A 19,758-nucleotide genomic window follows, 5' to 3' on the forward strand; every position below is an offset into this window, starting at 1 on the left:
AGGATAAGTTTCTATTTTTCAGAAAGTGTTTTGTAATTACAAGGTAAATAAAGAAGTAAACGCCTCAGAAAGTTAAGCATTTTAAGTGTGTGAGGCAAAGAGATATATTTTACAAAGGAAAAATCTTTACTGGCACCAGACACTTTTTAATTTAAAGAATGATACTTGTTTTAAACTGATAGATCAGATTTTTATCTCCTATGGAACTGTAAAACTCCATCAAATACCATGGTTCTCTATTTATTTTAAATAAATTAAATATATATTGAGAAGTTAAATTTCAGCTATTCAAAATACATTATATAGGTCAGAAAAGAAATCATACTCCATAGGGAATATTTCTCCCTTCCCACCTTTGATAATATTAGTTTTCCGATATTCACCAGTTACGACTACAGAGTTGCTATCCTACACAATTTTGTGCAAGCTTCATAATTGCATCTTTGTATGTATCATCTTTGTTCAGCTAAATTATTTACCATACTGATCATGTTTTTTTTTTCTTTCTTCATACTCATCTCAAATATAAAATTCATGTGAACTCTGAAGTTAATAGCGAAACTCATAATAATTTCTGAAGAGCAGATTAGAATACTGGAATGGCAAAAACTTTCCACCAATTTACTGATTTCTGCCTCCCACCAAGAGCTGATTCCATGCTTAGAGGACAGTGAGCTCTTATGAGTTGTTTTTGTCTGTTACATGTAAAGTGACTTAATGATCTTTTTTTTGCATTTACAATGTTTCTGAAATCAGAACTGGTACTGTAAGAAAATTTAAATTTTCTCTTCAAATAAAGGTAGTGACTTAGAAATACAAAAACCTTATTAACTCTAAATGGTAGATCATACATATCAATGTGGTGTAATTTGCTGCTAGAGACATGTAGTAAAATCCCTATTTTATGAAAAATATTAAGGGTCAAATTTTGTCAGTCTCATGTTTGTATTAATGAATTGTTACTACTGTCATTAAGTAAAGTTATTGAGTGGGTTCAATATGCATCTGTGACCATAAGTTGTCAGTATAAATTTAACAGCAAAATAGTATAAATTTTGTTCCAAAAAAGAAAGCAAATTCTTGCTGAATAATAATGAATCAAAGCTAGGACAGAAACCTCCGAAGACAGAAGACTAAGCTGGGAAGGAACTGACCTGTTTCTTAATGGCAATAATGATTAATTTCCTAATAATCACACTTTTCATATTTCAATTTCTTCAAAACACAGCAGCTCAGATTTTGACTAATGATTTGAAGCTAGCTTGTATTGCCAAAATCTTGACTTGAAGTAGTAACCAATGAATTTTTACAGACTTAGGCATCCAATATATGTATATTCAAAGAGGCTTCTTATGTCAGAAGGACCTATTCATGGTAAATGAATCTGAATGATCTGAATGCCTGTGGAACTTCTGTTCTTTGTTGTATTTTGGAAACAGGTAGCCAATCACCCATGCAGGTGACAACTAACCAATATCAAGATTGTACAGCAGGGTTCTCAAATCCTTAAAATAAGTAGGGACAGATTCAAGAAGTCCAGGAAAAGGTGTTACGTGATGTTAACTTACTGTAACATATTTTTTTTTACAATTTTGCAATTTTCAGCTTATCGGTAAACTCTTTTCATGTTAAATAGACTTAGTCATGTGAAGAGCTGTGTAAATCAATTGCCTGAGGCAGTACGTTCAAAATCCGGTGGAAACAGTTTATTTTTTTCATCTACTTTACTTACTCTTTACAGTGTTGTAAGAATCAGCACAGAGCCATGAGAGGCAGTGCATACTTCAGTGAACTACTTGAATTCAGAAGGATTGTCAAAGAATGTTTCAAAAGATATAGGAAGTATTTATAATTTTCAATAAGTAAAGGAAAAACTTTATGCAGACCATTTGTAAAGTCTCTGAGAGATTTTTCTAAAATCAACAAAAGCTAAACAAAAATTCGTCCTAGTTTTACACATATATACTACACTGCCTGTAACCTACAGCACTTTAAAGGTTGCAGCGATCAAGAAAAAATCTTTACGTAATTCACAAAAAATCAGAGGCAGAGGCACGGAACCTGTGGCACTTATTGAGATAAAGACAACAGGTAACAGGATAAAAAAAGAAAGCGGGAATATTGAAGGAGAAAGTACAGCATTGAGGTTCAGAGGCAGATATAAATGACTGGGTAAAGAAATCACATAAGAATTTTTTTGTTTGTGTTTTATTGGAAAACTGTGGATTATAGACTTGAACATAAAATATTAGCATATTAGAATATTATATTGTCATATTATAGTAGAACATTGCTTTTGCTACAGTTATTGCTGAACAGAAAGTACTCTGATATTCACCAAAAAACACAGATGTGTTTTGTTCGTCAGTCACTTGACAAATGCAGTGAGATTAATCATATATAGCCATTAAAACCCTAAAGGTGTACATTTTTCTCCCTTTACCTCCAAAGAAATTCAGTATTAACCCATAACATTTCAGTATTTTATGTTGCTGTATCAGAAGCCTTCCTAAACGGTAAATAAGTATAGCTAATAGCTTCATCTTTACAGCTTCTTATATTTGTATTCTCAAATGAATGAAGATTCATATTTTAATTACTCCTTTTTTCCTCCTTAACCAGACTTTAGAAAACCAAGTGATTGGCTTAATTTGTGATTACTTTTTTTTTTTTTTCTTCTGGGTTTTAGACTATGGTACTGAAAGGAAATGTCTGTTAGGAATATTTCAAATGAGTATGAATAATAGAAATTAAGAGTTAAAGACTTAGCTTTTATCAGGACCATTCCACTATAGAATGACATGGCTTTCCTTTGAGACCTCCGAGGCTACCCTGAGAAAAGGCAGCAAAGACAATTCATAACTCTACCACAGCATACATGCAAAGGAGATATGCTTTACCTCCCAGCTCTGCCCCAAAGGATGGACTCACATGTTCAGGTGGAGCAGCAGATTGTGTCTAGAACGCTCACTGGTTTCCCCCTCCCGACTTTGTTCCCACACACAGATATGAGCTGCAAGAGTCATACAGTTTCTTATTAAAAACACAGATGAAAAGCTGTGCTCAGCATTAGTCTCACTCATGACCTCAATGGCCTCAGTTACTGATCATGAGGAGCCGTCCTCTCATGTCCCTCCTCTCTCCTTGTTTTCAGGCTTCTGGTGTCGCTTTGAACAGACTCTTCACCAGAGTATTGCTTCTCTGAGGGGTAAAAGTGGTGCAGGTTGGGTAGAAATACTGACATTCTTTCTAGAGGCCAATAGGAGGGAAGGAATGCGTTTTCATCCAGCAGCGGCCGAATCCTCCTGTGTTCAGTATTGATCAAATAAGCATGCTTTGTGAAAGTGCAATACAACTGTATGGTAATTTCACATATCTTTTTTTATTCAATTAAACAATATGGGTTGTCTCAATACAGAGGAAGCAATAATTTTTTAGCTTCTGTAGTTTATTTGTGGTGTCATAATAATCACTGGAGAAATAGGATAAGCTCATGTTTAGCTGAGATTCTTGTCAGTTCTACAGCTTTATACAGGAAAAGTTAACCAATATTTCATTCAGCAAAGATTTGAATATCAAAGAACCAACAACAAAACTTTTATTGACTTCAGCAGACTATGACTTTAGCATCTTAAAAATGTCATTCTCAAGCAGAAAGGACACAGTTTATGTCCTTTGTGTTATTTGTGATGTGAGATGCAACCTACAGTAAATAAGGATATCAGTTTGTTTTATTTCAGATATGCTACTGTAAATAACCATACAGACTTTGATTTGTAAATAAATGCCCTTTGTAGTCTTTAAAAATAGATGAGACTATTTTGTGTAAGTCTAACTTTTACAAGTTTCCTCTCAAGTTTTCAGTACTTCAGCCATTGGTTCCATGGGTTGGACAGTGGTTACAGCAGAAAAAATGCTAACATGCCATACAACAATACATACGCACAAAAAAATGCACAGTGATAAAAGTGATCTTTGTGTTCTACTATATAAACTCTTGTCTTTTGAGACATTAGTAATGACATAAGTTACTTCTTGAAATGTTCTTTTAAAATAAATAGAGCTGTTTCTCTTACTGTAGTTACTCTTTTTACTCCAAATACATTTTTTTTTTTTTTAAAAGTTTATAAGCTTGGACACAAAAGAAAGGCTATTTTACTATGTCAGAATAACTAAATGTGAATATTCTATTATCTTGTATGAGGTGGTTCTATTTTTAGTCCATGGTATTTTAATCCTTCACATCTTAATATAAGTTAGAGCTTGTTCTATGATTCTGTTACTTGTATTTTGTATGTGAATTAAAAAGTAAACTTTCTTTTTGCAGTCAAGACTTGTGGATCCAATCTTCAGGGACCTGGAGGCACTTTCACATCACCGAATTTTCCATTCCAGTATGACAGCAATGCTCAATGTGTGTGGGTCATCACAGCTATCAATACTAATAAGGTAATTTTAAAATTCTGGTTTTGCTTTAAAAAAAAAAAAAAACAAAAGCATATATAGATAATGGCATTTTTCACTAATATAATTTACCTTTACACTCCAGCTGCTATACTTGATGCATTTCAGACATTTCTAAGAAATGGCTGATATTAGATGGGTATGGATAGATGTTAAAACCTGTTATTTCCCCTAAGAGTGTTTTGCTTTTTGTATGCCAAGTAGATGCTATCATGTTTTTATGTGATTCTCTCAATGAATTCCCAGAAACAACCACCAATGGTATGAAGCAATGTCATGTGTCCACTAATATTGTGTTATAATCAGTAGAGCTATTTTGTGCATAAGACTATTTATATCATGTTTGGCCTTACACTATGTGAGAAATCACTGAAGTTCATTAATTCATTTTCACTTCATGAAGGACCGTTGTAAAGTTGTGTAATTTATTTCATTGTCTGAACCACTGTATTAAATTAAATTAAATTTAATAATTTAATATTTAATTAAATAATAAAAAAAAAATCCTAGGAGTTCTGATAATGCCAGATGAGTCAATGCAGATCAATAAAGCTAAGTTTTGACACCAGTTGTCTTTAAATTCGAGAGCTAGGCACCTGGTAACAATGGTTATATTCTGTTTCCAGGTGTATCATTTTATCTGAACTGAGTGTAAAGGTCTTGTTCAGATGTAATAAAATAAAAATTAGCTGTACAGCTCAGGAATGTTTTATAAAAGACTATCAACATCTGTGTTTTTTACTACAGGGATATATTCTACCACCTAATTTCTGTCTTATATTGCCATCTGCATCACACTCCATTAATTGATTAGAGAGGCCTAGAAGGCCTACCGCTTTACACCTGAGTTTATTAACCAGGAAGCCAGAGGACTCGGTGAAAACCTGATTACATTTCAGAAGCCATTTATCTGCATTGGTACATTTCTCTCTCTAATCTTACAAAGTCCTGTGTGGAAGCCATCCTTCTGTTCCATTTTGGAGGAAGAAAAAAGGCTATTTAATCAAGTGATTAGAATATTCATAATGAAGATGGTAGATGTGTTTGGGGGGGGAGTGTTGTTTGTTTGTTTTATCCTTGTTCCAAGGGCTGCTAATCCAGTTTATCCAATTTATAAATCATCAAAAATATGTCAAGAGTCCTTGAAAGATGATGCTGTCTCTGTCCCACAGATGGGCACAAGGTTCAAAAGTAATAGTTAAGAGCCATTTCTCCAGCCCAAAGAAGCTTCATATTTTTATTTCTTCAATCAAAAGCTGTTAGTGAGCAAGATGAAATCTGTGCACATCTAGAATTTCTGAGAAAAAGTTCTGTCAAATGTAGCACTGGATAGAATTTAATGTCAAATTGATTGAGGAAATTAAACGTAGCTCTTACACTTCGAACAAGTGCTTTAAATGGCTTGAAAACCACCACTGAGCTGCTGTATAGAATGAATTTAAAACCTTTTTGGCCATATTTTTCATAAAATGGTTTCCTTTCTTAAATGCAACAAGGACATGTCTACTTAACAAAAAAGCCAAATAAGATTTTACACATTCTACCAATGATAGAAGCAAAACTTTTAGCTCACAAACTGGTATGTACCTACTGGCAAATCACAGGTGACTGCAGGGTTAAGATATTAACACTTAAGGATTACACTCAGGCAAAGGTATTTGTGTCTTAATCCTGCTTTCCTCCTCCCTCCCCTCCAATTCACAACATGGCAATGCAGTATTATCTTCAAAACCTCAGAACTTTGTTTCGACAAAAAGTGTTTTTCACTGGAGCATTCAAAAACATTATTCCTCGGTATTAATTTTTTTACAGACTTCCAGTCTCTGCTTTTAAGGAACTTTGAATTTAAAGCTGAGTGCAGAAAATTAAAAAGTGAACAAATGTTTTGTCTCTGGTTGTCAGTGTGGTTCACAGAGCTACAGAATGATTGAGGTTGGAATGGACCTCTGGAGATCATCTAGTTGAACTTCCCTGCTCAAGCAGGGCCATCTAGAGGCAATTGTCCAGATGGTCTTTGAATATCTCCAAGGATAGTGACTCCACAACCTCTGTGGGCAAGCAGTGCTAGTGCTCAGTCACTCTCACAATGAAAAACTGTTTCCTGATGTTCAGATGGAATCTCCTGTGCTTTAATTTGTGCCCATTGCCTCTGGTGCCCATTGCCTCTGGTCCTGTCACTGGAAAGAGTTAGATTCTATCTTCTTTACATCCTCCCTTCAGGTGTTTATATACATTAAGATTCGGTTGAGCCTTCTCTTTCTAGGCCAAGTAAGCCTCTTTCCAGTAGTTGCATATCTATTTTGTACTGGGGAGGTGCGGTTGTTAGGCTTGTTTTCCTTTCTCTCAAAACACTTAGGAGATCAATTTATTCCATGTGTATAAATCCCAGTTCTAATGAAAAGAAAATAAACCCTCTCTTTAGTCAGAGATCATGCCTCCAATAGTTTAAATAAAAAGTCTTTAAAATGTTATTTTATATTGGAATTTTTTTCTGAAACTGTAAATACTACAAAATAGCATATTAGCATAGCATGAAAACTGTTCCAGGCTCTGACTGATAAAAATATATAAGCATACACCCAGTTTTAGTATTTGGGGATGAACCAGAATTCATAGGTTGAACCTCTGCTGGTTCAGTAAAATATTTCAGTGCATGCATGACTCTGATTAATCAAGTACTTATGTATTGCATTTGCATGGTAGGGTTTTGGTAGCAGGGGCTGCAGCGTTGACTTCTGTGAGAACTGATCAGGAGCTGCCCCCATGTTGGACAGAGAGAGCTCTAGCTCCAGTATGGACCCACTAAAGGACACAGCTGAGCAAATCAGGCAAGCAGGTGGCACCTCTGTGATAACATATTTAAGAAAGGGTAACTGCATCCTGTGGGAGCGATCTGTGTTGAAGAAGGTTGTGAAGGACTATCTTCTGTGGGAGGGACCCGACGCTGGAGCAGGGAAAGGACACGAGGAGGAAGGAGCAGCAGAGATGAAATGTTACAAACTGATTGCAACCCCAATTCCCTGTCCCCCTGTGTGGCTTGGGGGAGAGGAGGAGGCAAGAGAGTCAAGAACAAAGAAGTGAAGTTGAGCCGGGAAGAAGGGTGGTGGGGGAAGGTGGTTTTAGTTTTTTTCTTATTTCTCACTTTCTTACTCTATTTTTAATTGGCAATAAATTAAATTAATCTTCCCCAGGTCGAGTCTGTTTTGCCCATGACAGTAACTAGTGAGTGATCTCCCTTTCCTCATCTTGAACCACAAGTTTTGTCACCCATTTTCTCCTCCTGTCCCGCTGAGGGGGAATGATAGAGTGGCTTGGTGAGCACCTGGCAGCAAGCCAAAGTTAAATGACAACAACTTAAGTATTTCTCTGTCTCCTCATGTATTTAAATACTGTGAAAGTGTTGAGGATATAGTAAAAGAGTGAAAATGATAGTTAAGAACAGGTCATTTATTTAAAATTAACTATGAACTTTTGAATAAGGCCATAATCAAGAATACCTGTTAGTGGATGGTACATCAGATAATTATGTCATTAATAATAATGCAAAGAAGAAATGCTACATTAAGCAAGATATTTCAAAACATGAATGTTGAAGACTGTTCCTTCACTTCTGTGATGTACCACTGAAATTACTAGACTCTGAGGAGTCTTAGATTCATCATGGGCAGATCATAGTGCAAGGAGTTATCCTGTTTATTATAGATATGTTTATAATAGCTTCAGCATTACCCAGAAAATACTGTTCTTTGCATGTTATTGGTTGGACATAATTATACCTCTTTGATAGTGCAATGAAATGCACACTCACAGATAATTATGGGGTTTCTAAAATAGTGGGTAGATAAAAGGTTTACAATGTTATCTGAAACAGCGCTCAGATATGTTTATAGTGTTCAGTATAAATAGAAAAGGTGTCTAGCACTGATTAGAACAATCTAAACTTGTTGAGGGTAAAAGAAAATGAGATCATTTTACAAGTTAGATCAACTTCTTTTTAGCACATATTGAGGAATCTGCATGTATAAAGTTTTTACTTCCACAATCAGTGGTTTAATGTGTTCAGTTTTGATTCATGCTAACATTGTCTTATTGTTCTGAACACAGTAGTGTTTGCCTTGCATGACTGCTAAAAGGCATAACTTTTGATGTTTGCCTTGAAGTCAAAAACGTCATTGATGTATAATGAAGATTAGCCATTAAGAGTTATTTATAATGACTACAACAAATAATGTCATGGTGTTCATATAACATGGTAATATTTACAATATTTGATACCGCAGCTATGGGAGCTAAGAGGACTTATTGATCCTGGTATTTCAGGACTTATTGATCTGGTATGTCGGAGCTTCTTCTGTTGCATCTTTTGCAACAAAATAGCTCAGAAGTTGCAAATATTCTAAGGGAGAAAGCACTAGATGATAGACCCTGAAAGGAACTTCAACTTTGGTGTAAATGGACATTCCTCCCATGTCTACATACCTATTCCAGGATTGAATATGGCTAATTTTCTTCTCTGACTCGTTTCAGAAATAAGTTTGATGTCAGAACAATATAAATGAAAGAAATATTGTCCCAGGCAATCATCTACCTCCTTAGCTTTGTACTGCATTACAGTTGGTCTCTTGCCTCATACAGTTAACCAGACATACTATTCATCCCCAAGCCTTGTGGGCAGTGGAGCAGAACCATGACTAAATACCTCAAACATAGCCAGAGAAGACAGTGAGTTTACTACTGAAAAGTAGAGAAATTAAATAAAAATCAGTTGTGAAAGGAAGGTCATGTGGATGGGAGTCAATAATAAAACTCATCGATGAATGTGCCCCAACACATCTGATATCAGTGAGATCCTCATATTTTTATTGTTCTTGTGCATGTTTTTTGCATGCTCATTCTTATCAGGATCCTGTTCTGAGTTGATCTGTTCAAGAGAAAATAATTAAGATTATTGTAAGAAAGAAATATATGATGTGCCAAAACTCTGAATAGTGATCCAGCAGCAAAAGAAACATGGGCAATTTGTACATAACTTTGTAACAGTGAAATAACTATAGTTGCCTGTATGGTATCATACCCAGATAAAAATGCTTGTATTGTTTTGTAAAAGAAAAGTCTTCTGAACTTTTTGAACTGCTGATTATTGAAAGGCATACTCTCACATTCTGCTTAAATTTGAAATGTTTCAAGGCAGTTGAACAACTTTCATATATGAAATTTACAATCAATTTATAAAAAGTTAACTTTGTGAGAATATTTTACCCAAATATTTAAAAAAACCCTAAATACTGAAGTAATACTGACATTTATTTTACTGTGGTTGTGCAAAATCAAAGAGCAAACCATGAGTTAGCCTAACCTAAACAGTACATTCCTAGCTTATGTTCAGCTTGGTCTCCAGGAGGAGCCCCACTGCCTTTTCTGCAAAGCTCCTTTCCAGCCAGTTGGCCCTGAGTGTGTACTGGTGCAAAGTGCTGTTCCTTCCCAGAAACAGAAACTTTTTTTTTTTTTCTTTTCCTTTTGTAGAACTTTGTGAGGTTCCTGTTAGCTCATTTCTCTAGCTTGTCAAGGTCCCTCTGAATGGCAGTACAATGCTCTGTTGTATCAGCGACTCCTCACGGTTCTGTATCATCTTAAAACTTGCTGAGGATGCACTCAGTACCATCATCAAGGTCATTAATGAGAATATGGAACAAGATTGGACCCAGTATTGACCCCTGGGGTACACCAAGAGTAACAGGCCTCCAGTTGGGTTTCTTACCTCACTGTACATTCATCTACTCACACTTTGTCAGTTTGTCTATAAGAATGTTATGGAAAACAGTGTTGAAAACCTTACTGAAGTTCAAGATCATCATCCACTGCTCTCCACTCATCCACGAAGCCAGTCATCTCATTATAGAAGGCTATCAGGTTGATCAGGTATGATTGCCCCTTCATAAATGCATGCTTGCTACTTTCAGGCATCCTCCTGTCCTCAGTATGCTTGGAAATGGTGTCCAGGAGGATTTGCTCCATCACCTTCCCACAAATCAAGGTGAGCCTGACTGGCCTGTAGTTCCCAGATGCTCTTTCTTGCCCTTCTTGAAGACAGGAATGAAGTTTTCATTCTTCTAGTCCTCAGGAATCACTTCCTGATCACCACGACCTTTCAAATATGATTGAGAGTGGCCTCACAGTGACATTGGCCAGTTTCTTCAGCACCCATGTGTACAACACTTCAGGCCCCATGGACTTGTGTATATCCCATTTGTTTAAATGTTCCCTAACCTGATCCTCCTTCAGAAATAATAAGTCTTCCTCGCTCCAGACTTTCCCTCTGATCTCAGGGGCCTGGAATTCCTGAAGGTAAGTCCTATCAGTGAGGACAGAAGTGAAGAAGGTATTCAGTACATTGGTCTTTTCTGTGTCCTCTGCCGCCATGCAACCTGCCCCATTCAGTGAACAGCCCCTGTTTTCTGTCATCTTTTTGCTGCTGACATACCTGTAGAAGCCCTTCTTGTGCCATTCATGTCACTTGCCAGACTTAACCCCAGATGGGCTTTGGCTTTCCTAGAAATATCCCTGCATGCTTAAAGGAGTATCTCTATACTCCTGGGTGTCCTGACCCCGATTCCATCTTATATTTCCGTTTTATGCTTGAGTTTTGTCAGGAACTCCTTGTTCATTCATGCAGGCTTACTAGTAACTTTGCTTGTTTTTCTTGTTCATTGGGATGAACCATTATTGAGCTTGGAGGTAGCGATCCCTGAATGTCAACCAGGTCTCTGGACTGTTCTCTCCAGAACGATGTGTGTGGGATTCTTCAGAACAGAGCCCAGAACAAAGTCTGGTCTTCTGTCAGGGTTGTGTTCCTGCCTTTTGCCTTGCCTCCTTGTCCTGTTTTCAGCTGGGATAGAGTTAATTTTCTTCCTAGTAGCTGGTATAGTGCTGTGTTTTGGATTTAGCATGAGAATACTGTTGATAACACACTGGTGTTTTAGTTGTTGCTAAGTAGTGCTTACACTAGTCAAAGACTTTTCAGCTGCCCATGCTCTGCCGGGTGCACAAGAAGCTGGGAGGGGGCACAGCCAGGGGGGCTGACCCAGACTGGCCAAAGGGCTATTCCATACCATATGACATCATGCTGGATCATGCTCAGTATACAAACTGGGGGGAGTTGGCTGGGGGGCAGTGATTGCTGCTCAGGGACACGCTGGGCATCAGTCGACGGGTAATGAGCAATTATATAGTGTATCACTTGCTTTGTGTATTATATAATAATAATAATAATAATAATAATAATAATAATAATAATAATAATAATAATAATAATAATAACTATTCCATTTCATTTTATTTCAATGATTAAACTGTTCTTATCTTAACCCACGAGTTTTCTGACTTTCGCCCTTCTGATTCTCTCCCCCATTCCACTGGGGTGGGGGGAGTGAGTGAGCAGCTGTGTGGTGCTTAGTTGCTGGCTGGGGTTAAACCACAACACTCCCTCCTTTCAGTATCCTGAACTCCACCAACCCATGGTCACTGCAGCCCAGGCTGCCCCAGCCTTTACATTCCTGACCAGCTCTTCCTTGTTTGTAAGCCTGAGGTCCAGCAGAGCATGTCCCCTTGTTGGTTCTCAATCACCTGTGTTAGGAAGTTGTCATTGATACACTCCCTAAACCTTCTTGATGGCTTGTGCTCTGTTTTGTTGCCATCCTAGGAGATACTGGAGTGGCTGAAATTCCCCATGAGGATCAGTACCTGCACACGTGAGGCTTCTCCAACAGTATATGCTGGAGGAGATTCACTGACAGTTTTCCCACTGCTAGATTGTCTTAACATGATTTCCCCCCATTTTCTTATATACACCAAGCAAGTGATTTTTGCCACTGTTTTATCCATGGCTACTCTGGAATCAGCTATAACTTTTTTGATCAAAACTGGCAAAACTATAGTTTCAGGGATCTGCCTGAAAGAACATTCAAAAAATTGTGCCTCTCTGTGGTACTGTAAAGGTGCAACAGAATTTAAAGTACTTTGCTTTGGCCTGAACTGTGATTCTCATATTATTAACCCCTTGGGTCCATAGGAAACATTCTTGTGAATAACTGCACAGAAATGAGAATAAGCATTTCTCATTTTGAAGTCCACTTCATTATATCTCTCACATCTAGTAAGAGAAATGATACTTGACTATCTCATAGGATATTGTACAAACTCATCAATTAGGTTTTGGACAATGATATGAATTGCTGGTAATTTATTCTTACATTAGGTAATGGGATCTTGTAATTTTATGTTTACATTTTGAGTATACTAAAAAACTCATCAATTAGGTTTTGGACAATGATATGAATTGCTGGTAATTTATTCTTACATTAGGTAATGGGATCTTGTAATTTTATGTTTACATTTTGAGTATACTAAAAAATCTTTGTATTTTCGTGGCTTAATTCGCTTCCCCTCCCCAGAAGCAGTGCATCTTTTCTACTCTTTTCTCCTAAAAATTTAAAACTTGTTTTCCTTTCATTGTTTCTATATCAGATCAGATGCTTGAGCAAAATTTCTTACCAATAAACAGCTGGAAATATTGTTTATAACTTTTTATGGTATCACATTTGATTCATTCTGTCTCAGATATGAACTATATGCACAGAAAGCAGGTTGCAGTCTGAATTTTACAGTTACTTGCATCTTGCTTCAGACCAGTGTTTTTTTCAGGTCCTATTATGACCTATTCTTCATGGGACTAGTAACATAGAGCTGGTTTATCCATAGATTAACAGCCTTTCTTAAAGGGAGATAGTAGTTTGCAACCTCTGAGGTGGAAAAGAGAAGCCCAGAGCAGAAGACTTATTTTATTTAGAGATTTGTGTAGGAAAACCATAGGTAGAGGAAGCTAATGATTTCTGATGGGCATAACCAAAACAGAGATTTATATATATTTATATATATAAACATTAAAAAAGCATTTTCACACTGGAAGACTGATTCAGTTAATATCAGCTAGATAGAAAATGGAGAAAAGCATTTTCTGTGAAAGCTGTTTCAACATAAACCATGATAACTTTATCTACTTGTTTTTTTAAAAAAGAAATTGTATTTCTGTGCACTAAATGCCTACAATGTCTCATCTTACCAGAATAAACACTGGGTGGATTGATTTAGCATTTTTTGCTAAAGCTGGCAACCATCACAATTTGATGTTCTAAAACATTAAATGTCATTTCTTGAACTTAAAGTATTATCATCATGAAAGCATTTTCATATTGTTATAAACATTGCAAGATTTTCTGTATTGTGTTGCCCGAATGACAAAACCTCATTTTCTATGTTTTATTGCTTCCATAACTCAAATATTTACTGCTGCTTGTAGTGACACAAATTCTGCAGCTGTTCCTTGACCTTTTTCAGAAAATTTTTGTTGTTAATTTTAAAACACAGAATGAATGATACACATGATAAAATTCCAGACAGTGAGGAAAAGAAAGCTGTTATCTACTATTAATATGCATATCATAGAAAAAAACAACAAATAAAATGAAAGACATATGTAGATTTGTAGATTATAAATCTGCAAATTACCTGTTTGACAGGTGGAGTGAAATCATACGGCAATTCTTCATTATAGGTGTTCTTAAATTATGGTGCTTTAAATGCTTTAGATATTTTGCCAGTATAAGAACGGTGAATTTAATTCTTTCATTCTTAGCTAATACCTAAAAAATACAAATTTTCTATATTGTATACAACAATATTAGTTTACTGTATCCTGCTGCTTTAGCTTAACAAAATAAATTGACCTCATTGCTAAAGAAGTAAAAAGACTGTTTCCAGCACTGTACCAAGGCACAATTTTTTTTTTTTTTGTATCTTCGCTTGCTTCCTTTTCATTTGCTACAAGGTAAAGTTTGAAAGTTGCACAATTTCTTCAGCTTCACTTAACATAAAGGGCTGTTGTTTTTTAGACAGTGAATGCCCTGGTTTGTCAGGTTTTTTTGCCATATATAGTATTCACAGAGCTAAACCAGACCTGTTATGCAGTAAGTGTTAGATAATTGTTATCATAGAGTAAACATGCTAAAACCAGTTTAGGCCAAGAGAAAGCCAAATAATGCTGAGATGCTCATTGTCAGGTCAGTACAAATCCTGTGGGTTTTTTTCCAGTAATAGGAAAAATGTTATTTGCTGGGCTACATTAAAACCTAGTTCATGTTGTTTGCTTAAGTAGCATGTGGGATAAGAAAATTGCAATTGTGACTCTTGATTTTGCCCTTCAAAAGGATGGGCTACAAAATAATCAGTTTAAATTTAACAACAGGCTAAAATATCAGTGAAATCTGAATTAGGGCTAAAGTTAACCAGAGTTCAAGTCTTATGAGTTATACTTGCTGATTTTTATCTAATCTACAGTGACAGAAACAGTGTGGAAAACATCAGTGCTAGAATGACAGCCTTTCTCACAGATCTCAGCCATATTCACACACATATTGTTCACCACCACGCATTAAGGAGAAAAATAAGCAAAAGGGTTCCTTTAAAAAAAAAGACCAAGCTGTTTTCCAAAATTGTAAGGAGAAATTAAATATATAAGCTTATTGATAAATTTAGATGGATCAGAAAACTAGGCCCTGGTTCTGTTAATTTTACATGGCAAAAAATTAAAAAAAAAAAAGAAATTTAACATGATTACATGTTATTTTTTTTTGTCAGCATCATATTCTAAATTTTACATTCAGTGTATTTCAAGCATAAGAGTATTGTTACTACCTGCATAAATGTATTCTTTAGAATGTATTCCTTAGAATATTGGTTTGAAATATGTTCTTTAGAATACAGGTTTCTAAAGTTTACCAGTGTTCACATTCTTATCTTTTTATCTATTGCATTTTCAAATAATTTTGAAATCAATAATGATTTGTGTCTGAAAGTTGGGACATAGTTGGGTTTTGTTTTTTGTTTCAGTTTTTTATTTAATTATTATTTTTGCTAGGTTTTTTGTGGGTGTCAAATATCTGTTAGGAAATGTATAATCTAAATTTTGTCATAATGGCAGAGCCTACTGAAAACTTATGACATCTGTTTCCAACTGCTGTAGTCCTTCACTTTCTGAGAAACTGTTGAAATAGTTCAAAATATTGGGGAAACTCCTCATGTGATATTTTCTTCCAAGTCTGAGGAAGTTTATTGAGGGAATAACTTGTAACTGTTACTGAATTGATATTAAATATGGTTCTCAATCACTCCATATGAAGATATTCTTAAATTTTTTTTTATATTCTTACATTCCATTCTTCCCTTCCACCTTCCTTATGTCATGGTGTTGCTGTGTTCCTCCTGCAATAATTTAATCTTTTCATTTCTGAGTTTATGTGCTTTTTAGGCCAATGCAACAATAAGCAAAACAAATTCAGCAAAAAGCTTTGTGTTTACATTTAATTTACCACAGCTGTGTTATTTTGTTAACCATGTCAAAACCATCAGTGGAACATTTTCTAAGCTTGCTATCAAGCCTATACCCAGTTGCCATCCATATTTATTCATGTTGACAGTATAAATCTCAAGCAGGCTGGGTGCTTTAGCATGAACTCAAGCACTCATTTCATGAAGTCTGTTTTGGTCAGGACTGTTGGAAGAAACTACACTGCAGCTCTTTTTACAAGCAAATATCTCAAACTTGTCTTTTCCTAAGCCTAGTGTGAAGATGTATTACGGGTGTTACAGTCAGTGAAATGATTAGAAAATATGAGCATACTTAAGCTCACTCTTAACTATATATTTTAATCATAATCCTGTTTTTCATCTATGCAGATTAAAAAAGCTGGTACTGTATTTATCAACAGGAGATAATGTATTTTTATTCTGTATGAAACTAGAAAGTGTAAAAATATTTCAGTTCTGTTCAGAATGCATCCAATTTCTTTATAGTGTTAGTTACGCTATTCTTTCATATTGTTCATGAACATTTTGATCCAGTTAAAAAAATCAGAGTGACGTATATGCTGTAGTTTAAAAAAATTTTTAGAAATATATGTGAAGGGAGGGGAGATTGTGTCAGCAGAGTAAGAGCATAGAAGGGAAACCAGCTGTTTCTAAGACAGGAAGTTAGCAGATTCAGCAGTGAGGGAATAGAATCAATTGTTGAATGAGAGAATTTGGAGTCAGGAGGTATGTGGGAGTGCTTTGGTTTAAATGTTGGAGAAAAATAGTAAAATAAAAGAGATGTGGAGAAAAAAAAAGTAATTCAACTGCAGATGGGTAGATGACTTGCCCTCTCATCCTGCAATTGTACTATAACTCCACTTTCATTATGAAAGGAGCACAGGTCCATTTTCTTAATTATTGTAGATTTTATCTCATTAAAGATTTTTCTGCCATTTCTGTGACTGTAGGAGTAATGGTTTACACTCTGAATATATGATCCACCCATAGGGAATGGGTGAGAGATTGTGCCTATTGCAATAACTGCAACAGGAGTAATTACTTCTATTTCAGCCATCAGCAATTTTAGATTCTAGCCATGACTTGAATTTCAGATGTCAACTCCACCTTTGATTAAAACTTCAGATAGAATTAAAGGCCAAATCTGAGTTTTAGTTCAGTTTGACTTTCTATAAATTCCTAAAATTGGTCTATGTTGTTATGTCTCCCATACACTCTGAATGCGAACATATTTTCTTATTTGTACTTAATATGCACACCCAAGCTAGAACTTTTAAAAAGACATATGCATATGACCCAGAGACTTTGACAGGAAGTTTCCAGTGCTTGCACTGTGAGCAATTGATATATTTCAGTCTTTTTTGTTTGGGGAATTTTTGGCACGTAGACTTGTCACTTTCCTCCAGTTGAGTTCGCTTGGTTGCTTTTGTGAGTGATCTTCATAGTAAATTGTTCTGCTCAATATATACCTTCTTCTGACATTTTATTGGGAAATTGAGCTGCTGGTAGTTTATATGTTTGTTTGTTTGTTTGTTTGTTTTCTATGAAGTGACCCCTATAAAAGTTCATTATACCATTCTGTGGTGGGCTAACCTTGGATGGCTGCCAGGTACCCACCAGGCTGCTCTATAACTCTTCCTCCTCAACAGGACAGGGGGAGAAAATACAACGAAAAATCTCGTGGATCAAGATAAGGACAGGGAGATCATTCACTAGTTACCATCATTTGCAAAACAGATGCAACTTCAGGAAATTAAATTAATTTATTGCCAATCGAATTAGAGTAGGATAATGAGAAATAACAACAAATCTAAACTAACACCTTCCCCCCACCCCACCCTTCTTCCCAGGCTCAACTTTGCTCCTGACTTTTCTGTCTCCTCCCCCCAAGCAGCACAGGGAGGACAGGGAATGGGGCTTCCGGTCAGTCCATAATGTTTTTCTCTGCCACTCCTTCCTCCTCACACTCTTGCCCTGCTCCAGCATTGGGTCCCTCCCATAGGATGCAGTTCTTCATGAACTGCTCCAGCAAGGGTCCTTTCCATGGGATGCAGTCCTTCAGGAGTGGACTGATCCAGCATGGGCCCCCACAGGGTCACAGGTCCTGCCAGCAAACCTGCTCCAGTGTGAGCTCTCCATGGGGTCACAGTTTCCTTCAAGGCACATCCACCTGCTCCAGCGTGGGGTCCTCCATGGGCTGCAGGTGGATATCTGCTCCACTGTTAACCTCCATGGGCTGCAGGGGGACAGCCTGCCTCACCATGGTCTTCTCCACAGGCTACAGGGGAATCTCTGCTCCGGCACCTGGAGCACCTCCTCCCCCTCCTTCTTTACTGACCTCAGTGTCTGCAGAGTTGTTCCTCTCACATATTGTCACTCGTCTCCCTCAGCTGCTGTTGCGCAGCATTTTTTACCCTTTCTTAGATATGTTATCACAGAGGCACTACCAACATCACTGATTTGTTCAGCTTTGGCCAGTGGCGTGTCTGTCTTGGAGCCACCTGGAACTGGCTTTGTGTGACATGGGGCAGCTCCTGACCAGTTCTCACAGAAGACACCCCTGAAGTCCCTCCCTGCCAAACCTTGCTGTGTAAACCCCATACACATTCACAATGCAAACTGAAGGGGATACTTGCAGGAACATCCACTGAAACTTAAGTCATTAATATCACTCCTGTGTTTTCTGTCCCCTTTAGGATGTGTAGCTGCTCATCAGGTTAGGCTGACATCAGTTAGTGACCTCTCTGTTTTCTTTTGGAACAGACAGCTTACCTTCAGTGGGATGAAAAAGAGCACACTTCTGTGGTGCATGCAAGGATGTCCCTTTTGGCTAACTACTGAATGGAAGGACAGAAGCAGGGGCAAGTTAATTAGAACTCCTCAGCCCCTTCCTACGATTGCAGTCATCTTGCTATTTAAGAACAATAATTGGTTTTTTTTTTCAACTCTGATAGTGAGCTTAGTTTTATGAGGGAAGCATGATCATGATTTTTTTCATTGTTATTTTATAGATTGGTTGATTTTTTCCTGCTTATACCTATTACTATTTGTTTATAATGGTCTTGGCAAGTCATACTTTTTTAGGCTATCTGGAGCACCATTGTCTCCCTATCTGTGGAAATAAAAAAAAAGGTCTTTAGGGCAAAAAGGCACAAAAAGCTCCAGGGTTTTCCTAACACATCTCCTTGGAAAGTAGTAAAATGGACTGATGGGCTTTACTACAAAAATAGTTTTTGAAAAAGTAGAAAATGGAACTCATGGAACATTATGTATTTGAAGGTAATTTAAATACAATGTTTTAAGATTACTTTTGTTTTCTTTAGAAATATTCTTAGATTTGAGTCTTACTCTAATATACTTTTGCTACTAACATTGCTGTGTGATCTTTCAGTCTCAGCTCTTTTTATTTATTATTTACTGGGATGATGTTATTAATGAAATATATTTCTCCTCCTTCATAACATCAGAAGCTTAACTAAATTGCTATAAAAACTTTTCAACCTTAAGATCGATGTTATGAAAGAAACATAGCATTAAGTGCTCAAATACCACTAAAAATCAGTGAGGAAATGAATTCCAGGTATAACAAATCTTGGAAAAAACCTTCCTATTAATAGAAAGTACAAATCCCTCTATTAGAGAAAGAAAAAGACTAGAATGTTTGTAGCTTTTATTGCTGTTCAAACTTAGGCTTATCTGTGAGTGTCATTCATGCATAATTTTCTCAAAGTAACTTTGGATAATGTTTTTCTAAGACATATGAAATATATTCAAAAGACTATATTAGACAGGAGGAATCAGAGTTGAGAGTTTGGAATATTAACAGTTGTCTGATCAGCTGAAAGGGCAGTTACTGTGCATTGCCACTGTAAA

At 36.4% G+C, this 19,758-nt stretch overlaps 1 protein-coding gene across 1 annotated transcript in view; it reads left to right on the forward strand.

Moving 5' to 3' along the window:
* The window catches only part of CSMD3 (CUB and Sushi multiple domains 3), a 746,059-nt gene that overhangs the window by 336,835 nt on the left and 389,466 nt on the right, over positions 1–19,758 (forward strand). The window contains exon 11 of the mRNA XM_087747332.1: positions 4,328–4,449. Coding sequence (XP_087603458.1) covers positions 4,328–4,449 — 122 coding nt within the window. The remainder of the gene's footprint in view (positions 1–4,327; positions 4,450–19,758) is intronic.

The sequence above is a fragment of the Nipponia nippon genome, unplaced genomic scaffold, assembly GCF_047370975.1.
Source record: "Nipponia nippon isolate SJK-2023a ecotype South Korea unplaced genomic scaffold, ASM4737097v1 scaffold_1, whole genome shotgun sequence".
In the NCBI taxonomy this organism is placed as follows: domain Eukaryota; kingdom Metazoa; phylum Chordata; class Aves; order Pelecaniformes; family Threskiornithidae; genus Nipponia; species Nipponia nippon.